The sequence below is a fragment of the Cucurbita pepo genome, chromosome LG11 (genome assembly GCF_002806865.2).
Source record: "Cucurbita pepo subsp. pepo cultivar mu-cu-16 chromosome LG11, ASM280686v2, whole genome shotgun sequence".
Lineage (NCBI taxonomy): Eukaryota > Viridiplantae > Streptophyta > Magnoliopsida > Cucurbitales > Cucurbitaceae > Cucurbita > Cucurbita pepo.
The window spans coordinates 3,409,594-3,437,511 of record NC_036648.1 but is presented as its reverse complement, the minus strand read 5'-3'; the positions used below and the strand labels follow the sequence as shown (position 1 = coordinate 3,437,511).

At 33.1% G+C, this 27,918-nt stretch overlaps 3 protein-coding genes across 4 annotated transcripts; all 3 read right to left on the bottom strand.

The window, feature by feature from the left end:
- Window positions 1-4,293: 4,293 nt before the first annotated feature.
- On the bottom strand, window positions 4,294-15,321 carry LOC111805117 (gibberellin 3-beta-dioxygenase 1-like). 2 transcript variants are annotated; one of them, XM_023690014.1, is made up of 3 exons: window positions 14,804-15,321; window positions 14,134-14,668; window positions 4,294-4,502 (listed from the first exon to the last, which is right to left on the bottom strand). In XM_023690014.1, exons 1-3 carry the CDS (start codon window positions 15,256-15,258, stop codon window positions 4,452-4,454), a joined length of 1,041 nt encoding a protein of 346 aa, XP_023545782.1. In that variant the 5' UTR covers window positions 15,259-15,321; the 3' UTR covers window positions 4,294-4,451. The 2 variants fall into 2 exon arrangements, with proteins under 2 accessions (XP_023545782.1, XP_023545783.1); XM_023690015.1 differs by lacking the exon at window positions 4,294-4,502 and having other exon boundaries at window positions 13,931-14,668.
- On the bottom strand, window positions 8,568-9,972 carry LOC111805114 (gibberellin 3-beta-dioxygenase 1-like). The gene is made up of 2 exons (XM_023690011.1): window positions 9,459-9,972; window positions 8,568-9,304 (listed from the first exon to the last, which is right to left on the bottom strand). Exons 1-2 carry the CDS (start codon window positions 9,911-9,913, stop codon window positions 8,719-8,721), a joined length of 1,041 nt encoding a protein of 346 aa, XP_023545779.1. The 5' UTR covers window positions 9,914-9,972; the 3' UTR covers window positions 8,568-8,718.
- A 6,369-nt stretch (window positions 15,322-21,690) lies between the features above and the next one.
- On the bottom strand, window positions 21,691-23,076 carry LOC111805116 (gibberellin 3-beta-dioxygenase 1-like). The gene is made up of 2 exons (XM_023690013.1): window positions 22,583-23,076; window positions 21,691-22,431 (listed from the first exon to the last, which is right to left on the bottom strand). The coding sequence occupies exons 1-2, from the start codon at window positions 23,035-23,037 to the stop codon at window positions 21,846-21,848; spliced, it is 1,041 nt and encodes a 346-aa protein (XP_023545781.1). The 5' UTR covers window positions 23,038-23,076; the 3' UTR covers window positions 21,691-21,845.
- Between the last annotated feature and the right edge of the window lie 4,842 nt (window positions 23,077-27,918).

The following is a 27,918-nucleotide window of genomic DNA, read 5'->3' as shown; positions in this document are numbered from 1 at the left end:
TTGTTTCAACCGGTACACTAGCTAGCTTTTGAAGATGCAATGTATAGGCCTCTTGAATCTTCTTAACCTTGCTTCTTGTAATCGGTCCTTCGGGTACATGCACGTGATCAGTTGTTGGATTCATATCAGGTCTGTTCATCACCTATTTTAGTTGATTTAGGTGGACAACAGCTTGGAGGAATGTATTGTGCCATATTATTTGTTGAAGTAAGAATCTTGCCTATAATGTAACCTATAACTTCTAGTACAATTGTAAGTGTAAGTGCACTATCTCTCATTGAAGTGTTGTGATATTGTGGCTAAGTTGCATGATCGAACTTGTTTTTATTAGTTGTCTTGTTGTGGTATTATTTCTATTTTTTAAAAAGGAATTGTCCTAACAACATTTAGTCGAGACACAAGACCACCAAAACCATATATTTTTTTATTATATGTTAGTCATATTTTCTAGAATACACCATAAAAATTCTCTTTGTTCTACGGTTTGTCTTCATATTACAGGTGACAAACTTCATATCATAGGTGATGGTTTTAGGAGTTTGTTTACCGCCCTATGCTGCTTAAAATTCTCTCAAAGTTATGACATAGAGTAAGGTTAGTCCATTGGAACTTTTTTTGTAGATACACTTGGAAAAACTCCTCAGTACTAGAATGTGAAGACTCCTACATCAAGTATCGTGCTGACATACATCCTTTTGATTTTTGCTTCTGTTATTTTTTCTTACACATGATATTATATTAGTTCGATAAGAACACAAATATGTGGAGAATTCTTTTTCTGTTTCGTGGATAGGGGGAATGGATTTGCAATGAATACCAGTGAAAGACTTACATAAGTGATGCAAAGTTTTCCATTGCGCGTGAGAGTTTGGTATAACTTACTGTTGTTATGTAGATTTGAAAGTTTGATGTTATTGTCAAGCTTCTCATATTTTTCTATGGTTCGACTCTTATGAGTAATTTCTTAAAGAATGAGATCGGTGGGGCTAAGTCTTGGTGTAGTATAGAACCCCCTAAAGGATGACCCAGCAAACTTCCTTTTTTCATATCGCGACTTTTGGTATCCCGATTCGACTCTTATAAGCATTATACTGACGACTTCCAAAGAGACGGTCTTTCCCTCCGAAATAGGAGTACTGAAGACCGTGACAGAACACTCTGTTCATCACAGCAACGAGATCAATTCAGTCTATACCAAGAGGGTTCTCATGTCCTCCGATATATCTTGTTCATCTTTCTAACAAGATTATGGTAATTTCTGTCTTAAATTTATTTAATTTTACNTGTTTGTCTTCATATTACAGGTGACAAACTTCATATCATAGGTGATGGTTTTAGGAGTTTGTTTACCGCCCTATGCTGCTTAAAATTCTCTCAAAGTTATGACATAGAGTAAGGTTAGTCCATTGGAACTTTTTTGTAGATACACTTGGAAAAACTCCTCAGTACTAGAATGTGAAGACTCCTACATTAGGTATCGTGCTGACATACATCCTTTTGATTTTTGCTTCTGTTATTTTTTCTTACACATGATATTATATTAGTTTGATAAGAACACAAATATGTGGGGAATTCTTTTTCTGTTTCGTGGATAGGGGGAATGGATTTGCAATGAATACCAGTGAAAGACTTACATAAGTGATGCAAAGTTTTCCTTTGCGCGTGAGAGTTTGGTATAACTTACCGTTGTTATGTAGATTTGAAAGTTTGATGTTATTGTCAAGCTTCTCATATTTTTCTATGGTTCGACTCTTATGAGCAATTTCTTAAAGAATGAGATCGGTGGGGCTAAGTCTTGGTGTAGTATAGAAATGGTGTCACCTAAAGGATGACCCAACAAACTTCCTTTTTCATATCACGACTTTTGGGATCCCCGTTCGACTCTTATGAGCATTATACTGACGACTTCCAAAGAGACGGTCTTTCCCTCCGAAATAGGAGTACTGAAGACCGTGACAGAACACTCTGTTCATCACAGCAACGAGATCAATTCAGTCTATACCAAGAGGGTTCTCATGTCCTCCGATATATCTTGTTCATCTTTCTAACAAGATTATGGTAATTTCTGTCTTAAATTTATTTAATTTTACTTTGGTTAATTGACTTTTAGTTTGGATGAAAGATATTTATTGAACTCTTAGGAATTACAAGATATTATCCTCTTTTTTGGAAATGTTATTATACATTTTTGGCTTGTAGATTAACTATTCTCAATATTTAGTTGTTAAAACTTCTCATGATATTGAAAATTCTTACGGTTTACAAAAAAAAAAAAAAAAATCTCCTACATTAAGGAGACCCTGATCTATGCAAAGGCATGACATGATAGCGGTCTCAGACCATGACATGATAGCGGTCTCAGACAATCGAGCATTAATGCAAATAATGGAAAATACCTTATTTTGTATTGTTTGAACAACAATTTTATTCTATATCATTTTGTAATGTAAATAGATGATGAAATTTCAATCGTGAATGAAAATGAGTACTTGAATAAATTCTTTATCAAAATATAATTAATGAAATAATATTGAAATAAATAAAAGGATCAAATAACATAAGACAAAAGTTAAGAATAACATAATATTTTAGCTATATTTAAATGTTTTTATAACAACATATATATAAGTGATAGTTTTATATACTATTATAGCATCTAGCTATGAAAAAACGCTATAGATTTTTAATTTTATAACACCATCGACCTACCCTATTCCCCGAGCGCCTCTTGAGAATTTGAATAAACCATTCTTGATTATTTCCTTGATCTGGGTATAGTTTTATAGTGGTTCGGTCAAACTTGACCTACTTCACTCCTCAAGCGCCTCTTGGGAATTTGAATAAACCGTTCTTGACTCTTTCCTCGGATCAGAGCTCAACCGCTACACCGATCTTTTTACGAGTTCAAGAGCAAACTTAATTCTTTCCACGACTTAAGATTAAACCGGTATAATTATCTGAAATTTTGTAGAAACACACCACAACTCTCGGTACAATTGTCTGAAATGTTGTAGAAACACACCACAACTCTATGAAAGAGTAGATTTACAATTTGATCGCTCACCTCACAACTAGACATCTCTCTCAAAAATAAGATAAACAAGAAATAAAACGGAAAGCTTTGTAGTAAGCAACGAGGGAAGCTTTTAAAAAAGTTGAACAAACTATAGAAGTTGTGTTGTGTTTTGAAAAACATGAAGAAGTAATGAGTTTAAACAGTGAACAAGTGGTAAAAATAGAAATTGATAGGGATCATTCAACTAGATCACGAAAAAATAATATATATTTTTTAAATTTATCGTACAAAATTGTGGACCACATTTCATTTATATATATATATATATATATATAAAAGGTAATAATTAAAAAAATAAATGAAAAACTTTTATAAATGTAATTGAAATAATTTTATAATTTAAATAATTTTCTTTCAATTTAAAAGTAACGAAAAACTTTTATATGTAATTGAAATAATTTTTTAATTTTATATATAATTTGAAATAATTTTATAATTCAAACCATTTTATTTCAATTCAAAAGTAATTTTACTCCACCATTTATCCTACCAAAGTTATAAATATTATACTTCGATTGGTCTATGATATCAATTTTGCTGCCACATCATCACGTCGGGTATCTTGTTTTAACTGAAACTTTTTCGTTTTAGCTCTAATTGGAGTGGATCAAAAAAGTCGTTGAAATTGTTATTCCCAACCTTTACACCGTGTACAAAATACTGAGAATGGTTAATAATTGAACATAGGGTTGTTATCAATTAACTAATTAATTAAAATTAATTAATTTGAGATTAAGGGCGGAAAAAAAAAAAAAAAATGCTATAAAAAGTCTATGATAACATTTTTCGTACTATCATATCCATTATTTCTTGTACAATTTCCTTATCATATGCATTATAGTTTTCCCTTGGGCTCATTCCTTGTCAAAAGCACACTCAACCTTGAAGTTCTATGAAGGAGTCACCGAAAAGAAAAGAAAGGAGCACCTCGCTGCTGTAAGTAGTAAGTTTAAATTCTTTTAAGCATTTCTTAGTCATCATATCTTCAGGATCGCTCACATTCGAATATGGTGTTGGTTCATTCACGTACCTCTTATCTACTCGAGTGTCACAAATATATTAAATGTATAGATTCCAAAAATTCAAAAAAAATTCAAAATTTTTTTCAAAAGGAAGATGATATAAATGGGTTATAATTTAATGGTTGGGTGGCTGTTAGAGAGAAGGGATTTGAACATGCATGGAACTGACAGAAAATTAAAACAAAAACACACACAGACGAGAATATTACATGCAAGCTTCCATATTTATTGCATGGCTGTGTATGATCATCATACTAACCATTTAAAATCTGCCCCCACATGAACAGTTTAACAACTTATTTTTGGAAACCCTTCTGAAAATAAAGCAAACAAGAGGTTTTCAATATGAAACATCATATTGTTAGGGCAGCAATTCCCTTCCCCGACGCTTTAGCCTTGATGATNGCGATGATTCATCGAGGTGAGGCCATACGTGAGATTCAGGAACCGCCTCAACTGTGTTGAGGTCCAGAGGAGTCAAAAGGCCTACACCGGGAAGCTTATCCATATTTAGGTAGCTGCACACAAAAAGCCAATAAGATTAAGATCAAGGTATATTGAAATACTAAGCTTACTTCCGGCTTCAATTTATAAACTTAAAAAGTAGTAAATCAATCTCACCGTTTATGGAAGGATCGTTGCTTTTTTTTAATGTTTAATTTATAAACTTAAAAAGAAGTAGTAAATCAATCTCACCATTTATGGAAGGATTGTTTNGGAGCCAGCGGAAGCCAGCCATCTTTCTCGTTCAAGATCTGTAGCCCCTCTCTGNTCTTTTTTAAAGTAAGAAACAAAGAGAGTAATTTAAATTGAATGTCTAGAGGAGATTAATGTTATTGCAAATAAGAAAGAAATAGGATAAGAATGGATTGTTATGGAAGGTATTTTAGGTCTTTTTTATAATTGATATGTCTTGGATGCATTGAATCAGGTATTGTTCAAAACGTGAGATTTCCGAAGAGCAGTGAAGATCACGCAAGGTATCTAACTCACACGTTCCATCAATCACCAAACCCTTTTCCATGCTTAGTAGTGCAACGCCTTTGAGAGAGGACAGAACTTCCACATGAAAACCCTTTTCATGAACTTTGCTGGCGCACGGTAACTTTGCGTCCCTAGCCATAATTAGCATTGTTGTGGTCTACGGTCGACAAACACATAGAATGGTCTATAGTCCTATGATATTATGTTAGATATGTTATGCGATGCCCCATTATGTCATGCTATGTCATGTCATGTGAAGCTGTTATGTAGATTTATATACACTAATGATAATGCATGATGAAAGCTATGACTAGTATTATGCATATACTATTGTGTTTTTGGCCCTTAATACCAAATTAATTAATTGACGTTTTGATGATGACAAACCTACACTTAATTATTAACAATTATAAGTATTTTGAATTGTACAAAGTGTAGGGTTGAGAATAACGATTCTAAAAGTCTTTTTCAACCACTCAAATTAGAGCTAAAACAAATAAGTTTCAATCAAAACAAGATATATGATGATGTGGCCGTAAAATTGACATCATGGACTAATCAAAGTATGACACTTATAAATTTGGATGAATAACAAAGGGTGGAGTTTTCAATCACTTTTTAAATAGAAATAAAATTATTTGAATTATAAAAATAAACTATTACTCATATTATTTTTATTAATATTTATTATTATTATATGATTATATTTAAATATGTATATATAAATAATAAAAATGAATTTGAAATGTTTTAATATCTAATTTTTTTAAGGAAAGAGTAGAAATTGTAAATCTACTCTTTTCTAGAGTTGTGGTGTGTTACTACAAAAGTTTAGACACTTATATTGGTTTGAACCTGAACCGTGAAAAAGATTGAGTTTTCTCTTGAACTCGTAAAAAGAGGGGTGTAACTGTTGGATTCCGAGAAAAGAGTCGAGAAAAGGTTTATTTAAATTCCCAAGAGGCACTTGAGGGGTGGAATATGTCGAGTTTGACCGAACCACTATAAAACCATGATGTTATATTTTCTAACTCTAACTCTTTCGTATTTAATTTCGAAATTCTTATGGAGATTTATTACATGTTTTAAGTTTTTTTTTTTTTTTTTTTTTTTTTTTTNATAGTAATTATCATCGTCTACTTATTTGTAAAAAGTTTCATCATTAGAAAAATTAATCACGTTTAAATATTTTTATTGTTAAAACCCTATTCACCTCTTAAGGTTGCCATACTGATCCAATATTTACGACTTGTATGTTTATTATGACATAAAAGGAAGAACGAATTGTTTCTGATTACATGTTGTGATTAAAAGTCACGAGGATCTCATGCATTTATGAGTGTCATGTGTATCAGGACATTTCCATGTTATGTTATATTAAATTGGACGTGTAGCTTTGATATTTATGTTTGCCATGATATCATGTAAGTCTTTTCTTCTGTGGTATGCTCGTCTCGTGGGTTCATGTGCACGTGCGTGAGCCATGTGTGGGGAAGTATCACATGTTCAACTCTACCTAGATTGAAAAGATCTCAAGGTCATGCTATGATGTTTTAAGAAAGATATGTACTCTCATGTATGCGTATGTTTGCACATTTTTATTACTTTTCATGGAATAGAGCATTTCCATGAGAATCTAACGTTTAAAGGGATAGAACTTTTTGAATAGGATCAAAACACATATCGATGCACGTTTTTTTAAAAAATATTGCAAAGTAATTGAAGATTAGAAGAGAAGCCTCGTAATATAATTACGACAATACTTACTGTGTTGATCTTGTTCCCCAAAGTCAGTTAATACTTCTGAACTCTTTCATCTCACTTTTAACCATCATATTAGATATTAGCAACTTATAATATAGTTTAATATTAGATATAAAATTAGATTTAGCAGTCTCTAAATCTGAGTTTTTATGCCAAATTAATCAATGTATGTTCAACTTTGTAATGATTTTTTTAATTTATGCATTAACCATTTAATCCCTATGTTTAAAATGTAAAACCATTTTGTCCCTATTTTTTTTTTAAAAAATAATAATTTGTTAATATTATGCGACAATCTTTACACGTGATTACAGTCTTTGGAGTTTAAGAACACATTTAATGTATAATCAATTTATCGATCTACACGTGTAAGAAATCTCATTTTATTTCAACCATAATTTTCATGATAAGGACTTCATTGTTATAAATTATAAAATATAAATACTAAAGTGTTATAAAATTGGTTACAAACTAAGTTAGTGGACTAATGGATTGTTACATGCATCCTAGTGACTCATGTCTATCAGCTTCTGCCTTAGTTTATCTCCGAACCACATTTTAGTAAGAGAGGTATCACTTTAATAACATTTGTTACGACCCATGCTTAGGATACGGATCAGGATTTAAAATTCAGATACGACATACATTCCCTTTTTTAGAGTGAAGACTATCCACACAGATAGATTTTTTAAGCATATTTTGTCCTAACTCACATACATCTTAGAAAAATTTCCAAAAGATCACCCAACATAAAATTGCTTCAAGTAAAGTTTATATAATCGAGAGACATCAATCATACAATATACTTTAATGAAGATGTGAAGAAAATGTTGTTGAAATTATCAAACGACATTTCAATTCATGCCACATTGAAGAAGGATATTGAAACTTCATTGTTATAAATTTTTGGTAGATTACAATTTCGAGTAATTTAGAGTGATTGTATTTCATTAATGTATTTTAATATTTTTTTATTTACTTTAAGGTTACATTATAGTGGCTAATTATAGTCATAAAGTATGAATGTTACCACTCTTGAGGCTATAAAGCCATATGTTAACTTTGTAAGATAGACTTGGAAAAATGTAGTAAAAGGATCTTTTGTGCTTTCCCTCCGCCAATGACTAAGTTTTTTGCAATTCTATGTAGTTTAGGTTACATGTAGAATCATTCAAGCTTGACATGATCAATCTTGCTTGTGGAGTGATTTGAATCTCAAACAAGTGTTCTTACCTTGAGATATTCGATCAACAAGGTAATCTGAATCTTACTTCCCTTGTACTGATTTCTTATCATTTGGTATAAGAGCTTCCCCTTGGGCCGATTTCCTTATCATTTGGCATTAGAGCTTTCCCTTGGGCTGACTCCCTATCAAAAGCACACTCAACCTTGAAGTTCTACGAATGAGTCACGGAAAAGAAAGGTGCACCTTGTTGCTATAAGTAGTAACTTTAAATTCTTTTAAGCATTTCTTACTCATCATATCTTCCGATCGTTCACATTCGAATATGGTATTGGTTCATTCATGTATCTCTTATTTATTCGAGTTCACAAATATATTAAAATGTATATATTCCAAAAAACTTTAAAAAAAAATTCAAAAGGGAGATGATATAAATTGGTTAGAATTAAATGGTTGGGTGGCTGTTAGAGAGAAGGGATTTGAACATGCATGGAATTGACAGAAAATTTAAAAAAAAATTAAAACAAACACACGAGAATATTACATGCAAGTTTCCATATTTATTGCATGGCTGTGTATGATCATCAAACTAAACCATTTAAAATCTGCCCCCACATGAACAGTTTAACAACTTATTTTTGGAAACCCTTCTGAAAATAAAGCAAACAAGAGGTTTTCAATATGAAACATCATATTGTTATGGCAGCAATTCCCTTCCCGGAGGCTTTAGCCTTGATGACGAAATATTCTTTCACGTTCACTCCTTTATAAATGGGAGTCTGTAGGGTTTCACTCAATGGCTTGCAATAAGGTGCTACGTGTAAATGACCTGGTGGATGAAAGAAATATGCCATCGACATCGTAGTCTTCTCAGTCTCTCGTATCATCACCCGGTGAGGAACGCTATGAAACCGCCCGTTCGATATAATTTGGAGGAAATCGCCGACGTTAATAATGAGAGCGTCGCTCCTCGGAGCCAGCGGAAGCCATCCATCTTTCTCGTTCAAGATCTGTAACCCCTCTCTACGTGCCTGGTGAAGCATGGTGAAGAGGGAGGTGTCAGTGTGGGCCGCGAGGCCAATGACTTTGCTTGGTTCAGGGCATGCTGGAAACGAGTTCAAGCGCAAAGCCAAGTGGGGTTTTCCGGTGGCCGGGTCGATGTAAGACAACTTCTTCACCATCTCTTCATCGGAGATGCCAAGAAACTTGAAGATTAAGCTTATTAGCTTATCAGCTAAAGCCTTCATTTTTAGTTGATATTCTTCCATTTTATCACTTCATTAAAAAAAAGAAAAAAAAAAAGAAAGAAAAGAAAGTAAGAATCCAATTAGGGCATATAAAAATGGTTGGGATTTAGAGTAATAATCACTTAAACATAAACCCTAAACCCTAATTGTGTACATGCATGAAAAAAGTTGCATGGATTTACCATAACGGTTGGTAGTCCGATGGCCAGAGTTTCTTAAAATCATCAACCGGAGAACCTATGACGGTGAATCCTTCATGCCACATCATTTTGTCATGATGCTTCGTTAATCTGGCCATGCAGTAGCCGTTGGCAGTTCCAGGAACATTTAATGCCTTCATCTTCTGGCTTTGTGGAAGAGCGAAAAGTTGTCGAGCCACCTCCTCGGTTTCGACTGTTAGGGTTTTCGGGATACCATGATTAATCAACTGAAACATTCCCCACTCCTCGCAGGCTTTCCCTATGAGCTCCAACACATTGTCGTCGTTAAAATCGACAACCGGGATCGAGACCGTTTTGTCCGATTCGAACTTCTGCGATGATTCATCGAGGTGAGGCCATACGTGAGATTCAGGAACAGCCTCAACTGTGTTGAGGTCCAGAGGAGTCAAAAGGCCTACACCAGGAAGCTTATCCATATTTAGGTAGTTGCACACAAAAAGCCACTGAGATTAAGATCAAGGTATATTGAAATACTAAGCTTACTTCCGGCTTCCATTTATAAACTTAAAAAGTAGTAAATCAATCTCACCGTTTATGGAAGGATCGTTGCTTTTTTTAATGTTTAATTTATAAACTTAAAAAGAATTAGTAAATCAATCTCACCATTTATGGAAGGATTGTTGCTTTTTTAAAGTAAGAAACAAAGAGAGTAATTTAAATTGAATGTCTAGAGGAGATTAATGTTATTGCAAATAAGAAAAAAACGGGATAAGAATGGATTGTTATGGAAGGTAGTTTAGGTCTTTTTTATAATTGATATGCCTTGGATGCATTGAATCAGGTATCGTTCAAAACGTGACATTTCCGACGAGCAGTGAAGATCACGCAAGGTATCTAACTCACACGTTCCCTCATTCACCAAACCCTTTTCCACGCTTAGTAGTGCAACGCCCTTGAGAGAGGACATAACTTCCACATGAAAACCCTTTTCGTGATCTTTCTTGGCGCACTGTAACTTTGCGTCCCTAGCCATAATTAGCATCGTCGTGGTCTACGGTTGACAAACACATAGAATGGTGTATAGTCCTATGATGTTATGTTAGGTATATTATGCGATGTCCTATTATGTCATGCTATGTCATGTCATGTGAAGCTGTGGTGTAGATTTATATTACACTAATGATAATGCATGATGAATTCTATGACTAGTATTATGCATATTCTATTGTGTTTTTAGCCTTTAATCCTAAAATAATTAATTTTAATTAATTAATTGATATTTCAATGATAACAAACCTACGCTTAATTATTAACAATTATAAGTATTTTGAATTGTCCACAATGTAAGGTTGGGAATAGCTATTTCAACGTCTTTTTCAATCACTCAAATCAAAGCTAAAACAAAGAAGTTTCAGTCAAAACAAGATAGGATGATGTGGCGGCAAAATTGACATTATGGACCAATCAAAGTATGACACTTATAACTTTAGAAGAATAAGAAACGATGGAGTTTTCAATTACTTTAAAATAGAAATAAAATTATTTGAATTATAGAAATAAACGGTTACTCCTATTCATTTTATTAATATTTTTTATTATTATATTATTACATTTAAAAATATAAATGTAAATAATAAAAATGAATTTGAAATGTTTTAATATTTATTATATATATCTATGTATATATATAAAACATGTGGTCACCTTTTTTAACCATAAATTTTTAAAAAAAAATTATTTTTAGTAGTCCAGGTTTCAATTCACTTTTTAGTGATCTATATCAATTCTTATTTCTGCCACCTCTTCTAAATTCATCTCTTCCCCATATTTTTTTACTAACCCAGTAAACTTTTGTTTAATCTAAATTTTTATAAAGCCTCCATTGTTTCTCTACCGTAAGTAAATAGTTACGAGGATCAAATAGATAGAGAAATTGTGAATCTACCATTTTAGGAAGGGTAAGAAATGTGAATCTACCCGTAGGAAAGAGTAGAAATTGTGAATCTATTATTTTAGAGAGAAATTGTGAATCAAATTGTGAATCTACGGTTTTAGAGAGAAATTGTGAATCTACTCTTTACTCAAAACAAATTATAAATCTACTCTTTGCTCTCTTAGGAAAGAGTAAAATTGTAAATTTACTCTTTACTTTTAGGTACATATATATCGGTGTGATCCTAAACCGTGAAAAGGATTGAGTATACTCTTGAATTCGTAAAAAGAGGGGTGTAGCGGTTGGGCAGTTAGCGGTTGGACTCTATTCCAAGAAAAGAGTCGGAAAAAAGGTTTATTCAAATTTCCAAGAGGCACTTGAAGAGTGGAGTAGGTCGAGTTTGACCAAACCACTATAAAATAATGGTGTTATATTTTCTAACTCTAACTCTTTCATATTTAATCACGAATTTTGAACTATTTTAGTGTATTAATGGTCATATTCTAATTATTTTTTTAAAAAAATCATAATTAGAAAATCTAATCATATTTAAATATTTTTATTGTTAAAACCCTATTTATTCCTCTAGGATTGCCATACGAATACAATATATACGACTTGTATGTTTATTATGACACAAAAGGAAGAATGAATTGTTTCTTATTAAATGTTGTGATTAAAAGTCACGAGGATCTCATGCATTTACGAGTGTCATGGGTATCAGGATACTTCCATGTTACGTTATATTAAATTGGACGCGTAGCTTTGATATTTATGTTTGTCATGATATCATGCAAGTCTTTTCTTATGTGGTCTACTCATCTAGTGGGTTCATGTGCACGTGCGTGAGCCGTGTGTGGGAAAATATCACATGTTCAATCCTAGACGGAAAAGATCTCAAGGCCATACTATGATGTTTTAAGAAGTATATGTACTATCATGTATGCGTATGTTTGCACGTTTTTATAATTTTTTATGGAATAGAGCATTTGTATGAGAATCTAACATTTAAAGCGATAGAACCTTTCAGATAGGATCAAAACACATATGGATGCACGTTTTTTAAAAAAATATTGCAGAATAATTGAAGATTAGAAGAGAAGCCTCAAAATCAGATTACGACCGTGCTTACTGGGTTGATCTTGTTCCCTAAGGTGAGTAATACTTTTAAACTCTTTCATCTTACTTTTGAGCATCATAGTAGATATTAGCAACTTATAATATAGTTTAATATTAGGAATTAATTATGAATTAATTCACTAGATTATTAACCATATTTAATTAAAATTAACAAATAATAACTTAAACTAATTGAATTAGATTATGTTACAAAAATTTAATCATTTTTCCCTATTTTGCTGTTTAGACTTTGTAATTATAGAAAAATTAATGTTTAATCACAGAAATGGAACGCATAAATGATGATTCGGATCAGGATTTAGAATTCAGATACGACATACATTCCCTTTTCGAGAGTGAAGACTATCCACATAGATAAATTTTTTCAGGATATTTTGTCCCCACTCACATGCATCTTAGAAAATTTTTCATAAAGTCACCCGACATAGAATTGCTTCAAGTAAAGCTGATATAACAAAAAGACATCAATCATACAATATATTTCAATGAAGATGTGAAGAAAATGTTGTTGAGATTATCATAAGACATTTCAATTCATGCCACATTGAAGAAGAATGAAACTTGATTGTTATAAGTTTTTGGTAGATTACAATTTAGAGTAATTTGAGTTATTGTATTTCATTAATGTATTTTAAGACTTTTTATTTACTTTAAAGTTACATTTACATAGTGGCTAACTAGAGTCATAAAGTATGAATGTTACAACTCTTGCAGCCATATAAAGCCATATGTTAACTTTGTAAGATAGACTTAGAAAAATGTAATAAAAGGAGCCTTTGTGCTTTCCCTTAGCCAATGACTAAATTTCTTTGCAATTCTATGTAGTTTAGGTTGCATATAGAATCATCTAATTTTGACATTATAAATCTTACTTGTGGAGTGATTCGAATCTCAAACAAGTGTTCTTGCCTTGAGATATTAGTTCAACAAGGTAATCTAAATCTTACGAGTGATTCCTTATCATTTGGTATCAGGGCTTTCCCCCAGGCCGATTTTCTTATCATGTGGTATCAGAGGTTTCGCTTGAGCTGATTCCTTATCAAAAGCACACTCAACCTTGAAGTTTTATGAAGGAGTTACCAAAAAGAAAGGTGCACCTTGTTGCTATAAGTAGTAACTTTAAATTGTTTTAATCATTTGTTAGTTTCAGGATAGCTCACATTCGAATATGGTGTTGGTTTATTCATATACCTCTTATAGTGTCACAAATATACTAAAATGTATAAATTCCAAAAATTTCAAAAAACTTAAAAAAAAAAATTCAAAAAACTTAAAAAAAAAATTTCAAAAGTGAGATGATATAAATTGGTTAGAATTGAATGGTTGGCAAGTGGGAAGGGATTTGAACATGCATGGAACTGACNAAAAAAAAAAAAAAAAAAAAAAAAAAAAAAAAAAAAAAAAAAGACATACACGAGAATATTTGGTACAAGTTTCCATATTTATTGCATGGCTGTGTATGAACATCAAACTAAACCATGTAAAAGCTGCCCCAACATGAACAGTTTAACAACTTATTTTTTGGAAACCCTTCTGAAAATGAAGCAAACAAGAGGTTTTCAATATGAAACATCATATTTTTAGGGCAGCAATTCCATTCGCGTTGTTTTGAGACTTGATGAGGAAATATTCTTTCACGTTCACTCCTTTATAAATGGGAGTCTGTAGGGTTTCACTCAATGGCTTACAATAAGGTGCTACGTATAAATGACGTGGTGGATGAAAGAAATATGCCATCGACATCGTAGTCTTCTCAGTCTCTCGTATCATCACCCGGTGAGAAAGACTACTAAACCGCCCGTTCGATATAATTTGGAGGAAATCGCCGATGTTAATAATGAGAGCGTCGCTCCTTGGAGCCAGCGGAAGCCAGCCTTCTTTCTCGTTCAAGATCTGTAGCCCCTCCCTGCGTGTTTGGTGAAGCATGGTGAAGAGGGAGGTGTCAGTGTGGGCTGCCATGCCAATGACTTTGCTTGGTTCAGGGCAGGGAGGAAACGAGTTCAAGCGCAAAGCCAAGTGGGGTTTTCCGGTGGCCGGGTCGATGTAAGACAATTTCTTCACCATCTCTTCATCGGAGATGCCAAGAAACTTGAACATTAAGCTTATTAGCTTATCAGCTAAATCCTTCATTTTGAATTGGTATTCTTCCATTATATCACTTGATTAAAAAAAAAAAATAAAAAAAATGTTAAACATAAGATTGTTGGGATTTAGAGTAATAAACAGTTAAACATAAACCCTAAACCCTAAACCCTAATGGTGTACATGCATGAAAAAAGTTGCATGAATTTACCAGAATCGTTGGTAGTCTGTTGGCCAGAGTTTCTTAAAATCATCAACCGGAGAACCTATGACGTTGAATCCTTCATGCCACATCATTTTGTCATGATGCTTCGTTAATCTGGCCATGCAGTAGCCGCTGACAGTTCCGGGAACATTTAATGTCTTCATCTTCTGGCTTTGTGGAAGAGCAAAAAGACATCGAACCACCTCCTCGGTTTCGGCTGTTAAGGTTTTCGGGACACCATGATTAATCAACTGAAACATTCCCCACTCCTCGCAGGCTTTCCCTATGAGCTCCAACACATTATCGTCGTTAAAATCGACAACCGGAATCGAGACTAATTTGGCTGATTCGATCTTCTGCGATGATTCATCGGAGTGAGACCATACGTGAGATTCAGGAACAGCCTTAACTGTGCCGAGGTCTAGAGGAGTCAAAAGACCTATGGGATGAAGCTCTGCCATATTTAGGTAGCTGCACAAAAAAAGACAATGAAATTAAGATAGAGGTATATTGAAATACTAAACTTATTTCCTGCTTCAATTTATAAACTTAAAAAGAAGTAGTAAATCCATTTATGGAAGGATTATTTCTTTTTTTTTTAATATTTAGTTTATAAACTTAATAAATCAAGCTCACTATTTATGGAAGGATGGTTGCTTTTTTAAAGTAAGAAACAAAGAGAATAATTTAAATTGAATGTAGAGATTAATGTTATTGCAAATAAGAAAGAAATAGGATAAGAATGGATTGTTATGGAAGGTTTTTTAGATCTTTTTTATAATTGATATGCCTTGGATACATTGAATCAGGTCTCGTTCAAAACGTGAGATTTCCAATAAACAGTGAAGATTATGCAAGGTATCTAACTCACACGTTCCCTCAATCACCAAACCCTTTTCCACGCTTAGTAGTGCAACGCCCTTGAGAGAGGACAAAACTCCCACATGAAAACCCTTTTCGTGAACTTTGCTGGCGCACGGTAACTTTGCGTCCCTACCCATAGTTTGCATCGTTGTGGTTTACAGTCGACAAACACATAGAATGGTGTATAGTCCTATGATGTTATGTTATGTATGTTATCCAATGTCCTATTATGTCATGCTACGTCATGTCATGTGAAGCTGTGGTATAGATTTATATTACACCTAATGATAATGCATGATGAAAGCTATGACTAGTATTATGCATATACTACTGTGTTTTTGGTCCTTAATCCCAAATTAATTAATTTTAATTAATTAATTACACTTAATTATTAACAATTATAAGCATTTTGAATTGTCTCGGAAATAACGATTTCAAGGTCTATACTGCTTATTAAGATTTATGGCATGTTCTTTTTTATTTATTTATTTATTTATTTATTATTGTTTATGGTTATTTTTTGAACTATTTTATTGTATTAATTGTCATATTCTATTTATTTTTAAAAAAATCATGATTAGAAAATCTAATCATCAATGTTTTGGGGGCGAACCTTGTGGAGGAACCCTTGGGTTTTTTGGGCATTGGATTCTCACCAATGTTTGTGTTACTCAAGCCAACATTCTCGCTTCCGCTTCGTCCACCACTACTTGCGCGCATGCTTCCCTCTAAGGCGGAACGCTCCCCTATTGATGCAATTTTGCATCCCACAGCTTCGGCATATCGCTTAGTCTCGTTCATCTTCAGCACAAGAGCGCTCGATCAGTGAGCTATTACGCACTCTTTCAAGGGTGGCTGCTTCTAGGCAAACCTCCTGGCTGTCTCTGCACTCCTACCTCCTTTATCACTGAGCGGTCATTTAGAGGACTTAGCTGGTGATCCGGGTTTAAATATTTTTATTGTTAAAACCCTATTTACTACCCCTCTAGGATTGCCATTCGGATCCAATAAATACGACTTGTATGTTTATTATGACACAAAAGGAAGAATGAATTGTTTCTTATTAAATGTTGTGATTAAAAGTCACGAGGATCTCATGCATTTACGAGTGTCATGGGTATCAGGATACTTCCATGTTACGTTATATTAAATTGGACGCGTAGCTTTGATATTTATGTTTGTCAAGATATCATGCAAGTCTTTTCTTATGTGGTTTGCTCGTCTAGTGGGTTCATGTGCATGTGCGTGAGCCGTGTGTGGGGAAGTATCACATGTTCAATCCTACCTGGACTGAAAAGATCTCAAGGCCATGCTATGATGTTTTAAGAAGGATATGTACTATCATGTATGCGTATGTTTGCACGTTTTTATAACTTTTCATGGAATAGAGCATTTGTATGAGAATCTAACGTTTAAAGGGATATAACCTTTCGGATAGGATCAAAACACATATCGATGCACGTTTTTTTTGTGTAAATATTGCAGAGTAATTAAAGATTAGAAGAGAAGCCTCTAAATCAGATTAAGACAGTACTTATAGTGTTGATCTTGTTCCCCGTTAATACTTTTGAACTCTTTCGTCTTACTTTTGAGCATCATAGTAGATATTAGCAACTTATAGTATAGTTTAATATTAGGAATTAATTATGAATTAATTCACTATATTATTAACCATATTTAATTAAAATTCACAAATAATAACTTAAACTAATTGAATTAGATAATGTTACAAAAATTTAATTTGCTCTCTAGACTTTGAAATTATAGAAATATTAATGTTTAATTACAGAAATGAACCGACGATGGTTGAATGTTTTTCTCGGGAGGTTTATTTTTAGTATTAAAATAAGCTTTGGGTACATAAATATTTTTGAGTTTCCACTCCCTAATTTAGAGTTTAAGAACACATTTAATGGATAATCAATTTATCCATCATGGGTAAGAGATCTCATTTTATTTCAACCATAATTTTTATGATAAGGGCTTAATTGTTATAAATTTTAAAATATAAAATTGGTTGCAAACTAAGTTAGTGGACTAATGGATTGTTACATGCATCCTAGCATCTCATGTGCATCTCTAATTTATCTCCAAACCTAAAATAACTCTAAATTTTCGCATATCTAGAGTCGTCACTAACGTCTGATGCTCATCTCTAATACAAAATATAACTCTAAGAATGCTCATCTTTATTAACGGAAAAATTTAAAACTTTAGAATAAGTTAAAACATTAGAAAACACTGCCGGACTTACGTGTTTCAAACATCGTGCTAGAGTTCAAAATAAGATAAAACAATTATAAATTAAATAATTTCAATAAATGAAATGCAAACATCTTATCCGAACCAAAACTAGGAATTTTAAATATGCAACTATTCTATGCACGCGCTACAGTCTTTGATCACGATGTCGCCTTCAACCGTACATGGGTGCCTTGTTTTTACTTGAAAAACAATATGACACACGGCCTGAGTATTTCGAAGAAATACTCAATAAGTGACCCCATTATAGAGGCCATGCTAATGCAAACACATGCAATCATGAATTAGGGACCTATCTCTAATCATTTAAGGATAGTCTCCAGTCTCGGACAAATTGGATGTGTAGTACTTCCCTACATACGACTCACACGTGCTAATGTGAATCCCCAAGGCGCTCGCACACACTCTGGACCCTCTGGTCAAGCTAATCTGTAGCGACGTCTGGAGGTCAGCGGAACCCCATAGTGTTATGCGCCTCATGAACACCCTCATATGTGTGCATTTGCACCTATGCGCATTCGCGCTCATCATACGATGCGCGTCCGCACTCATCATCTCTAGGGGAAGTAGCCCTATGCTTATGAACATACAATATGTATGAGGTCCCTCTAAGTCCAATTATACATCTCTTTTGACACAACCCTCTAGTCTCATCTCTTGGTTACCCTATGTAACACGTGCTCGTGAATATTTACATTAATATCATTTTCATACTCTTAGGGTTGTGTCCTATGTCGATCTAACGACATGATGCAATATGACAAACAACATCATAAGGCATGTTCAATATGGAAAACATCATCATACATACATCATACTCATCATAGAAGCCATTAAGTGCATCAAATATAACATGTACGTCATGCATCGAAATATAAATAACGTACAATTAACATACAGCACAACACAGCGTCATACTCATACATCATCATAAATCAAACAATATTTAGCCTATCCTATAGTAAGGCCACTTACCTGTTTGGCCTTAGCTGGAGTACTCCCTAATTTATTTAACGTCAGCTCCCGTTCCTCGACAACTACACCAAATGTTGCCAAAGTTTGCTTCCTATCGCATCGTTCGTTGCCTTTTGTTAGTATTTCACATTTTAATTAATAATCCAACTAACCGTGTGAAAAGACGACCTCAATAAAAATCAAATTCCATGTTTTCGTTGTTTCTAAATTGTATTAGATAATAAAACTTAAAACTTAAATTAAAGATAGGTAAAAGCCAGTATAATTCAACTTAATATTAAATCATATAGATACAGATATAATAATTTCTCATATGTTTCATTTTCCTTCCCACTTTATTCTTATTTCTCTGTTATATTTTAATTATGTTTATATACTTTAATCAAATTTGATTTGATTTTCTTTTCTTAAGAATTGTCTATGCAATTAACGGATTCTAATTTTCTTTTCTTTATTAAAATCTTCTCATCTTTCGTTTTTTTTTTTCTTTTTCCTTAACTCTAATTTTTCTAAGCCGTTCAATTCTATTCTCATATCTAAATTATTTTAAGCAGTTAAAATCTAATTTTTTAAGCAGTTTCTTTCTCTCTCCTCTTATCTATATCTTTTTATTGTTTTGTTTTGTTTTTTTTTCTAACTCAGATCTAAATAATTGTAATTTATAATTCAGATCATTGCAACAGATATTTCTAATTCAGATCTAAATAATTTCTAATATCTTGGATAAAAAGGACAAAGTAAATATGACTACTAACCTCTCCAAATGACATCTCTGTCCCTTTATCTTCCATTTATCTGCTTAACCATCTCTCCATTATCTGCCTTTCTTCTAGATCTCTACATTATTGTCTAACCATCTTTTTTTTTTNTTTTTTTTTTTTTTTTTTTTTTTTTTTTTTTTCTATTTTGTTTGGGAGGGGCCAGAGAGTAGAGTAGAGGTGGTCAATTTTTTTTTCTTCTTTATTTTGTTATTTTTATTTTAATATATATATATATATATATTAAAACTAACCCTCCAGTAGAGAACCACATTTTAGGGAGAGAGGTACCACTTTAATAACATTTGTTACGAACCATGCCCAGGATTCGGATAAGGATTTAGAATTCATATACGACATACATTCCCTTTTTAGAGTGAAGACTATCCACACAGATCAATTTTTTTCAGCATATTTTGTCCACATTCATATACATTTTTGAAAAATTTCCAAAAGGTACCCAACATAGAATTCCTTCAAGTAAAGCTGATATAACCAAGAGACATCAATCATACAATATACTTCAATGAAGATGTGAAGAAAATGTTGTTGAAATTATCAAAAGACATTTCAATTCATGCCACATTGAAGAAGGATGAAGCTTCATTGTTATAAATTTTTGGTGGATTACAATTTAGAGTAATTTGAGTTATTGTATTTCATTAATGTATTTTAAGACTTTTTATTTACTTTAAAGTTACATTTATGGCTAATTATAGTCCTAAAGTATGAATCTTACGACTCTTGAGGCATTATAAAGCCATAGGTTAACTTTGTAAGATAGACTTGAAAAAATGTAGAAAAATGAGCATTTGTGCTTTCCCTCGGGCAATGGCTAAGTTTCTTTGTAATTCTATGTAGTTTAGGTTGCATGTAGAATCATTCAAGCTTGACATGATCAATCTTGCTTGTGGAGTGATTCGAACCTCAAACAAGTGTTCTTGCCTTGAAATATTCGATCAATAAGGTAATCTGAATTTTACTTCACTTGTAGTGATTCCTTATCATGTGATATGAGAGCTTTCCCTTGGGCCGATTTCCTTACCATTTGGCATTAAAGCTTTCCCTTGGGTTGATTCCTTCTCAAAAGCACACTCAAACTTGAAGTTCTATGATGGAGTCTCCAAAAGAAAGGTGCACCTTGTTGCTATAAGTAGTAAGTTTAAATTTTTTTAAGCATTTCTTAGTCATCATATCTTCAGAATGGCTCACCACATTCTAATATGGTGTTGGTTCATTCATGTACCTTTTATCTATTCAGAGTGTCACAAATATACTAAAATGTATAGATTCCAAAAATTCAAAANATGGCTAATTATAGTCCTAAAGTATGAATCTTACGACTCTTGAGGCATTATAAAGCCATAGGTTAACTTTGTAAGATAGACTTGAAAAAATGTAGAAAAATGAGCATTTGTGCTTTCCCTCGGGCAATGGCTAAGTTTCTTTGTAATTCTATGTAGTTTAGGTTGCATGTAGAATCATTCAAGCTTGACATGATCAATCTTGCTTGTGGAGTGATTCGAACCTCAAACAAGTGTTCTTGCCTTGAAATATTCGATCAATAAGGTAATCTGAATTTTACTTCACTTGTAGTGATTCCTTATCATGTGATATGAGAGCTTTCCCTTGGGCCGATTTCCTTACCATTTGGCATTAAAGCTTTCCCTTGGGTTGATTCCTTCTCAAAAGCACACTCAAACTTGAAGTTCTATGATGGAGTCTCCAAAAGAAAGGTGCACCTTGTTGCTATAAGTAGTAAGTATAAATTTTTTTAAGCATTTCTTAGTCATCATATCTTCAGGATGGCTCACCACATTCTAATATGGTGTTGGTTCATTCATGTACCTTTTATCTATTCAGACTGTCACAAATATACTAAAATGTATAGATTCCAAAAATTCAAACAAGTTTCAAAAAGGGAGATGATATAAATTGGTTAGAATTAAATGGTTGGGTGGCTGTTAGAGAGAAGGGATTTGAACATGCATGGAATTGACAGAAAATTTAAAAAAAAATTAAAACAAACACACGAGAATATTACATGCAAGTTTCCATATTTATTGCATGGCTGTGTATGATCATAAAACTAAATCATTTAAAATCTGCCCCCACATGAACAGTTTAACAACTTATTTTTGGAAACCCTTCTGAAAATAAAGCAAACAAGAGGTTTTCAATATGAAACATCATATTGTTATGGCAGCAATTCCCTTCCCGGAGGCTTTAGCCTTGATGACGAAATATTCTTTCACGTTCACTCCTTTATAAATGGGAGTCTGTAGGGTTTCACTCAATGGCTTGCAATAAGGTGCTACGTGTAAATGACCTGGTGGATGAAAGAAATATGCCATCGACATCGTAGTCTTCTCAGTCTCTCGTATCATCACCCGGTGAGGAACGCTATGAAACCGCCCGTTCGATATAATTTGGAGGAAATCGCCGACGTTAATAATGAGAGCGTCGCTCCTCGGAGCCAGCGGAAGCCAGCCATCTTTCTCGTTCAAGATCTGTAACCCCTCTCTACGTGCCTGGTGAAGCATGGTGAAGAGGGAGGTGTCAGTGTGGGCCGCGAGGCCAATGACTTTGCTTGGTTCAGGGCATGCTGGAAACGAGTTCAAGCGCAAAGCCAAGTGGGGTTTTCCGGTGGCCGGGTCGATGTAAGACAACTTCTTCACCATCTCTTCATCGGAGATGCCAAGAAACTTGAAGATTAAGCTTATTAGCTTATCAGCTAAATCCTTCATTTTGAGTTGGTATTCTTCCATTTTATCACTTCATTAAAAAAAAAAAAAAATGAAAAGAAAAGAAAGTAAGAATCCAATTAGGGCATATAAAAATTGTTGGGATTTAGAGTAATAATCACTTAAACATAAACCCTAAACCCTAATTGTGTACATGCATGAAAAAAGTTGCATGGATTTACCATAACGGTTGGTAGTCCGATGGCCAGAGTTTCTTAAAATCATCAACCGGAGAACCTATGACGGTGAATCCTTCATGCCACATCATTTTGTCATGATGCTTCGTTAATCTGGCCATGCAGTAGCCGTTGGCAGTTCCAGGAACATTTAATGCCTTCATCTTCTGGCTTTGTGGAAGAGCGAAAAGTTGTCGAGCCACCTCCTCGGTTTCGACTGTTAGGGTTTTTGGGATACCATGATTAATCAACTGAAACATTCCCCACTCCTCGCAGGCTTTCCCTATGAGCTCCAACACATTGTCGTCGTTAAAATCGACAACCGGGATCGAGACCGTTTTGTCCGATTCGAACTTCTGCGATGATTCATCGAGGTGAGGCCATACGTGAGATTCAGGAACAGCCTCAACTGTGTTGAGGTCCAGAGGAGTCAAAAGGCCTACACCAGGAAGCTTATCCATATTTAGGTAGGTGCACACAAAAAGCCAATGAGATTAAGATCAAGGTATATTGAAATACTAAGCCAACTTCCTGCTTTAATTTATAAACTTAAAAACTTAAAAAAAAAGTAGTAAATCAAGCTCACCATTTATGGAAGGATTGTTGCTTTTTTAAAGTAAGAAACAAAGAGAGTAATTTAAATTTAAATTGAATGTCTAGAGGAGATTAATGTTATTGCAAATAAGAAAGAAACAGGATAGCAATGGATTGTTATGGAAGGTAGTTTAGGTCTTTTTTATAATTGATATGCGTTGGATGCATTGAATATCGTTCGAAACGTGAGATAAAAATAAACTATTACTCACATTATTTTTATTAATATCTTTTATTATTATATTATTACATTTCAAAAAATATATATATAAATAATTAAAATGAATTTGAAATGTTTTAATATTATATATTATACATGCTTTTTTAACCATAAATTTAAAAATAAAAAAAATATATATATTTTTAGTGGTCTACCTTTAGTTCCACTGATAAGTGATATATATGAATTCCTATGGTTTAAACTCATCTNTTAAACATAAACCCTAAACCCTAATTGTGTACATGCATGAAAAAAGTTGCATGGATTTACCATAACGGTTGGTAGTCCGANCTCCTCTCCATATTTTTAGCAACACCATACATAATTTCTATTATTTGTTCAATCTAAATTTTTCTAAAAGCTTCCATTCTTGTTAGTGGGGAGGGATCAAATTATGAATCTACTTTTTTAAAGAGAAATTGTGAATCTACACACTTAGGAAGAGTAGAAATTGTGAATCTATTATTTTAGAGAGAAATTGTGAATCAAATGGTGAATCTACTCGTTTAGAAGAATTATAAATCTATTCTCTACTCCTTTTAGAAATAATAGAGATGGTAAATCTACTCTTTACTCTTCTAGAAAAGAGTATCTTTAAGGAAAATAATAGAAATTGTAAATCTACTCTTTATGAAGAGTAAAAATGGTAAATCTACACTCCAAGAGAGAGTAGATTGGAAAGGATAGAAATTAGTAGATCTACTCATTGCACTTCTAAAAGAGTAGAAATTGTAAATTAGAGTATAAATTATTATGAATCTACTCTTTACTAGGGAAGTGTATAAATTGTAAATCTATTGTAAAGAGTAGAAATGGTAAATCTATTCTTCTTTTAAGAAAGAGAAGAACTTAAGAAAGAGAAGAACTAAAAAGTAAAACAGTCAATCTACTCTTTACTCGAGCTGTGTTAGGAAAGAGTAAAATTGTAAATCTACTCTTTACTCGAGTAGAAATAGGGAAAAATTTACTCGGGCTGTTTTAGGAAAGAGTAGAAATAGGGACAAATTTAGGTAAGGAAAAAGTAGAAAAAGTATAAATGCATAAATCAGATTCGTGGATGAATGTAATTTAGATGTTTGTTTAGAAATTCGAGCATCATATTTGTTATTTTTAAGTTTCAAGCAGTTCTAGCGGTAGAATTGCACCCGAGCCATTCAATCAAGTCTTGATCAAGTTAGATTGTGGAGTGACTCAATTTAGAACAATGTTTCCAAATCTTGCTTGTAGATCTTCGATCCTAAGAGGTAATCTTATTCTAGCCAATCTTATTCTAGCCTTATCTATTGGTTGATCCAAATTTTGTATGAGGGGGTGGTAATCTTATTCTAGATCTGTTGGTTGATCCAAATTTTGTATGAGGGGGTGGTAATCTTATTCTAGCCTTATCTGTTGGTTGATCCAAATTTTGTATGAGGGGGTGGTAATCTTATTCTAGCCTTATCTGTTGGTTGATCCAAATTTTGTATAAGGAGGTGTTAATTACTTTGATTCAAGGGTTTTTTGTATAAGGAGATGTTAATTACTTTGATTCAAGGGTTCTTGCTTCAACAAAAGCTTGGATGGTTGGGCTGAGAATGGTTTGACTGAGAATTAGGGTTGCCTTATCAATTTGGTATGAGCCTAGGTTTACATGTTTGTGGCTGACTCTAGAATTGATTTTATCTTTCATTTCTGTCATTGTTTATCTTTTCTTTAAATTTGACCATTTATTTTCTTGCTGTCATTTCCGCCATTATTCATCAACTTTTCACTTTGTTCTCATTTTCTTCGTAAAGATCACGTTGAGATCTTGAAAAAAAAAATCTTATCATATTTGTTCTTACGATTGTGATTATAAACGATATTTATCATTTTTTTTAGATCATTTGCATGTCTATTTGGAGATCAAATAAACTTCGATTCACATCTTTTTCTTAATCCATCTAAATCTAGAACCGTTGTGTTTGATTTTTTTTCTCATAATCTACGCTTGAAGATAACTTCTAAATTTCCCGAATTCTGTAAAAAAGGAGAGTTAGATCGTTCTTAAAATCTTCACGTCCTTTCTTTTTTGGATTTTTTTTTTCAGTGTGCAATTATATCCAAAAATATCTTCATGTCCCTTATTTGTTTGTTCACATCTTTTTTTATTTTGTTGTTATTTCATAATTAACTTATCTTGATTGCCTTGAATAGCTTGCTACTATCAAAATTGCTTTACCGATATATTAGCCTACCTTGATCATAATTTAGTCACTTTCCCAAATAGCCTACCTTTGTGTGTATAAACACGAGTGTCCCTGAGTGTAAAATCAGTGAGTTGAGTGTGTGAGGTCCTAAGCATATTCCACTACTGTTTGTACAATCATGAACCAAGATGAAGAAAATGGAGGGGAGATCAATGAAGCTAGGGGGAGAGAAGCACAGGTCGGAACAATTACTTGTTTGAATCAAGTTATTAGTACATTGACAGACCGGATGGAGCGAATTGAAATAGCCTTAGGTAATCTTCAAGGGAGGGAAGTACTCTTGAATGAAGGAGTTGAAAATAAAGAAGATGACAATGTCACCCTTTTAGCGGGACATAGTCCTAGGGGAGGGAGAAATGTCGGTCGAGAGAGAGGAAGAGTCAGAAGAAGGGGTAGAGAAATTGATAAGGCAACCCTAATCCTCAGCTCAACGATCCAAGCTTTTGTTGAAGCAAGAACCCTTGAATCAAAGTAATTAACACCTCCTTATACGAAATTTGGATCAACCAAGAGATAAGGCTAGAATTAGATTACCTCTTACGATCCAAGATCTAGAAGCAAGATTTGGAAACCTTGTTCTAAATTGAGTCACTCCACAATCTAACTTGATCAAGGCTTGATTGAATGGCTCGGGTGCAATTCTACCACTAGAGTTGCTTGAGACTTAGAAATGACAAATATGATGCATGGATTTCTAAGGGAAACGTCTCAATTTGAGATCTGAATTATATTCATCCACGAATCTGATTTATACATAACATATTGCGGGTATTTGTAGTCTCCCAACAAAAGACGTTTGTGGTCGGGATTCAATCCCGATCCCCTTTAATCTCCACAAAAGACGAAGTCAATTTTGACCATTTGACCATTGCAAAATAAAAACAATAAAATCTTTGTTGATATGTTTGACGGGCTAAAGAAATAAACTTGAAATCTATTGGGTTTCACTCGTGTAGGTTTAAACCCTGTTGTTGACATTTTAAAGTTTTTCAACTTCAACCGTGCAAATATTCAATTGTCCTTCGTCAATCGTATAAGCTTCTAATTCTACAAATGATGGTTGAACCGAGCCGATCCAATTTTGTAGATGAAGAATGAATGTTTGTAGATGAAGAATGAATGTTTGTTGAATCTTCTTCACCTTGGATCGTGTAATAGGTCCAGTTGGAACATTTGGAACACCGTGATTCGTATCAGGAAGAGTTGAAATTGTGAATCTACTTTTTGAGAAATTATGGATCAAGTTTTGAATCTACTCTTGTAGAGATAAATTGTGAATCAAATTGTGAATCTAGTCGTCTAGAGAGAAATTGTGAACTCAATTGTGAATCTACTCGTTTAGAGAGAAATTGTGAATCTACTCGTTTAGAGAGAAATTGTGAACTAAATTGTGAATCCACTCGTTTAGAGAGAAATTGAGAATCAAATTGTGAATCTACTCGTTTATAGAGAAATTGTGAATCAAATTGTTAATCCACTCGTTTAGAAAGAAATTGTCAATCTACGGTTTTAGAGAGAAATTGTGAATCTACTATTTACTCGAAAGAATCGAAAGATTAGAAATTGTAAAGTAGAAAGAGTAGAAATTGTAAATTTACCCTTTACTTTTTGGATATTTTTAGGAAATAGTAGAAATAGAGAGAAATTAGAAAGAGTAGAAATGGTGTGAATCTACTCTTTTTAGGAAAGAGTAGAAATTGTGTATCTACTACTTTTAGGAAAGGGTAGAAATTGTGATAAATCTATTTTTTAAGGAAAGAGTAGAAATTGTGATAAATCTATTTTTTTTTTTTTTAGGAAAAAGTAGAAATTGTGATAAATCTATTTTTTTTTAGGAAAGAGTAAAAATTGTAAATATACTCTTTTATGAAAGAGAAGAAATTGCAAACTTACGCTTTTACAGAGTTGTGGTGTGTTACTACACAAATTTAGACACTTATATCGGTTTGATCCTCAACCGTGAAAATGATTGAGTTTACTCTTGACTCGTAAAAAGAGGGGTGTAGCGGTTGGACTTTGTTTCGAGAAAGATTTATTTAAATTCTCAAGAGGCACTTGAGAAGTGGAATAGGTCGAGTTTGACCGAACCACTGTAAAACAACTGTGTTATATTTTCTAACTCTAACTCTTTCCTATTTAATTTCGAAATTCTTATTGAGATTTATTACATGTTTTAAGTTTTTTTTATTTTTTTTATTTTTTATTTATTTATTATTGGTTTATGGTTATTTTTGAAACTATTTTATTCTATTAATTATCATATTCCAGTTATTTAACAAAAAATATTGCATGGCTGTGTA

Bases quoted from the DNA above. Each gene is read 5' to 3' on its own strand.
- LOC111805114 (XM_023690011.1), bottom strand. From the start codon at position 9,913: ATGGATAAGCTTCCTGGTGTAGGCCTTTTGACTCCTCTGGACCTCAAC. The intron at 9,305-9,458 runs GTAAATCCATGC...TTTTTAATGAAG, and splicing joins TCGGACTACCAACCGTTATG to TGATAAAATGGAAGAATATC.
- LOC111805116 (XM_023690013.1), bottom strand. From the start codon at position 23,037: ATGGATAAGCTTCCTGGTGTAGGCCTTTTGACTCCTCTGGACCTCAAC. The intron at 22,432-22,582 runs GTAAATCCATGC...TTTTTAATGAAG, and splicing joins TCGGACTACCAACCGTTATG to TGATAAAATGGAAGAATACC.
- LOC111805117 (XM_023690014.1), bottom strand. From the start codon at position 15,258: ATGGCAGAGCTTCATCCCATAGGTCTTTTGACTCCTCTAGACCTCGGC. The intron at 14,669-14,803 runs GTAAATTCATGC...TTTTTAATCAAG, and splicing joins ACAGACTACCAACGATTCTG to TGATATAATGGAAGAATACC.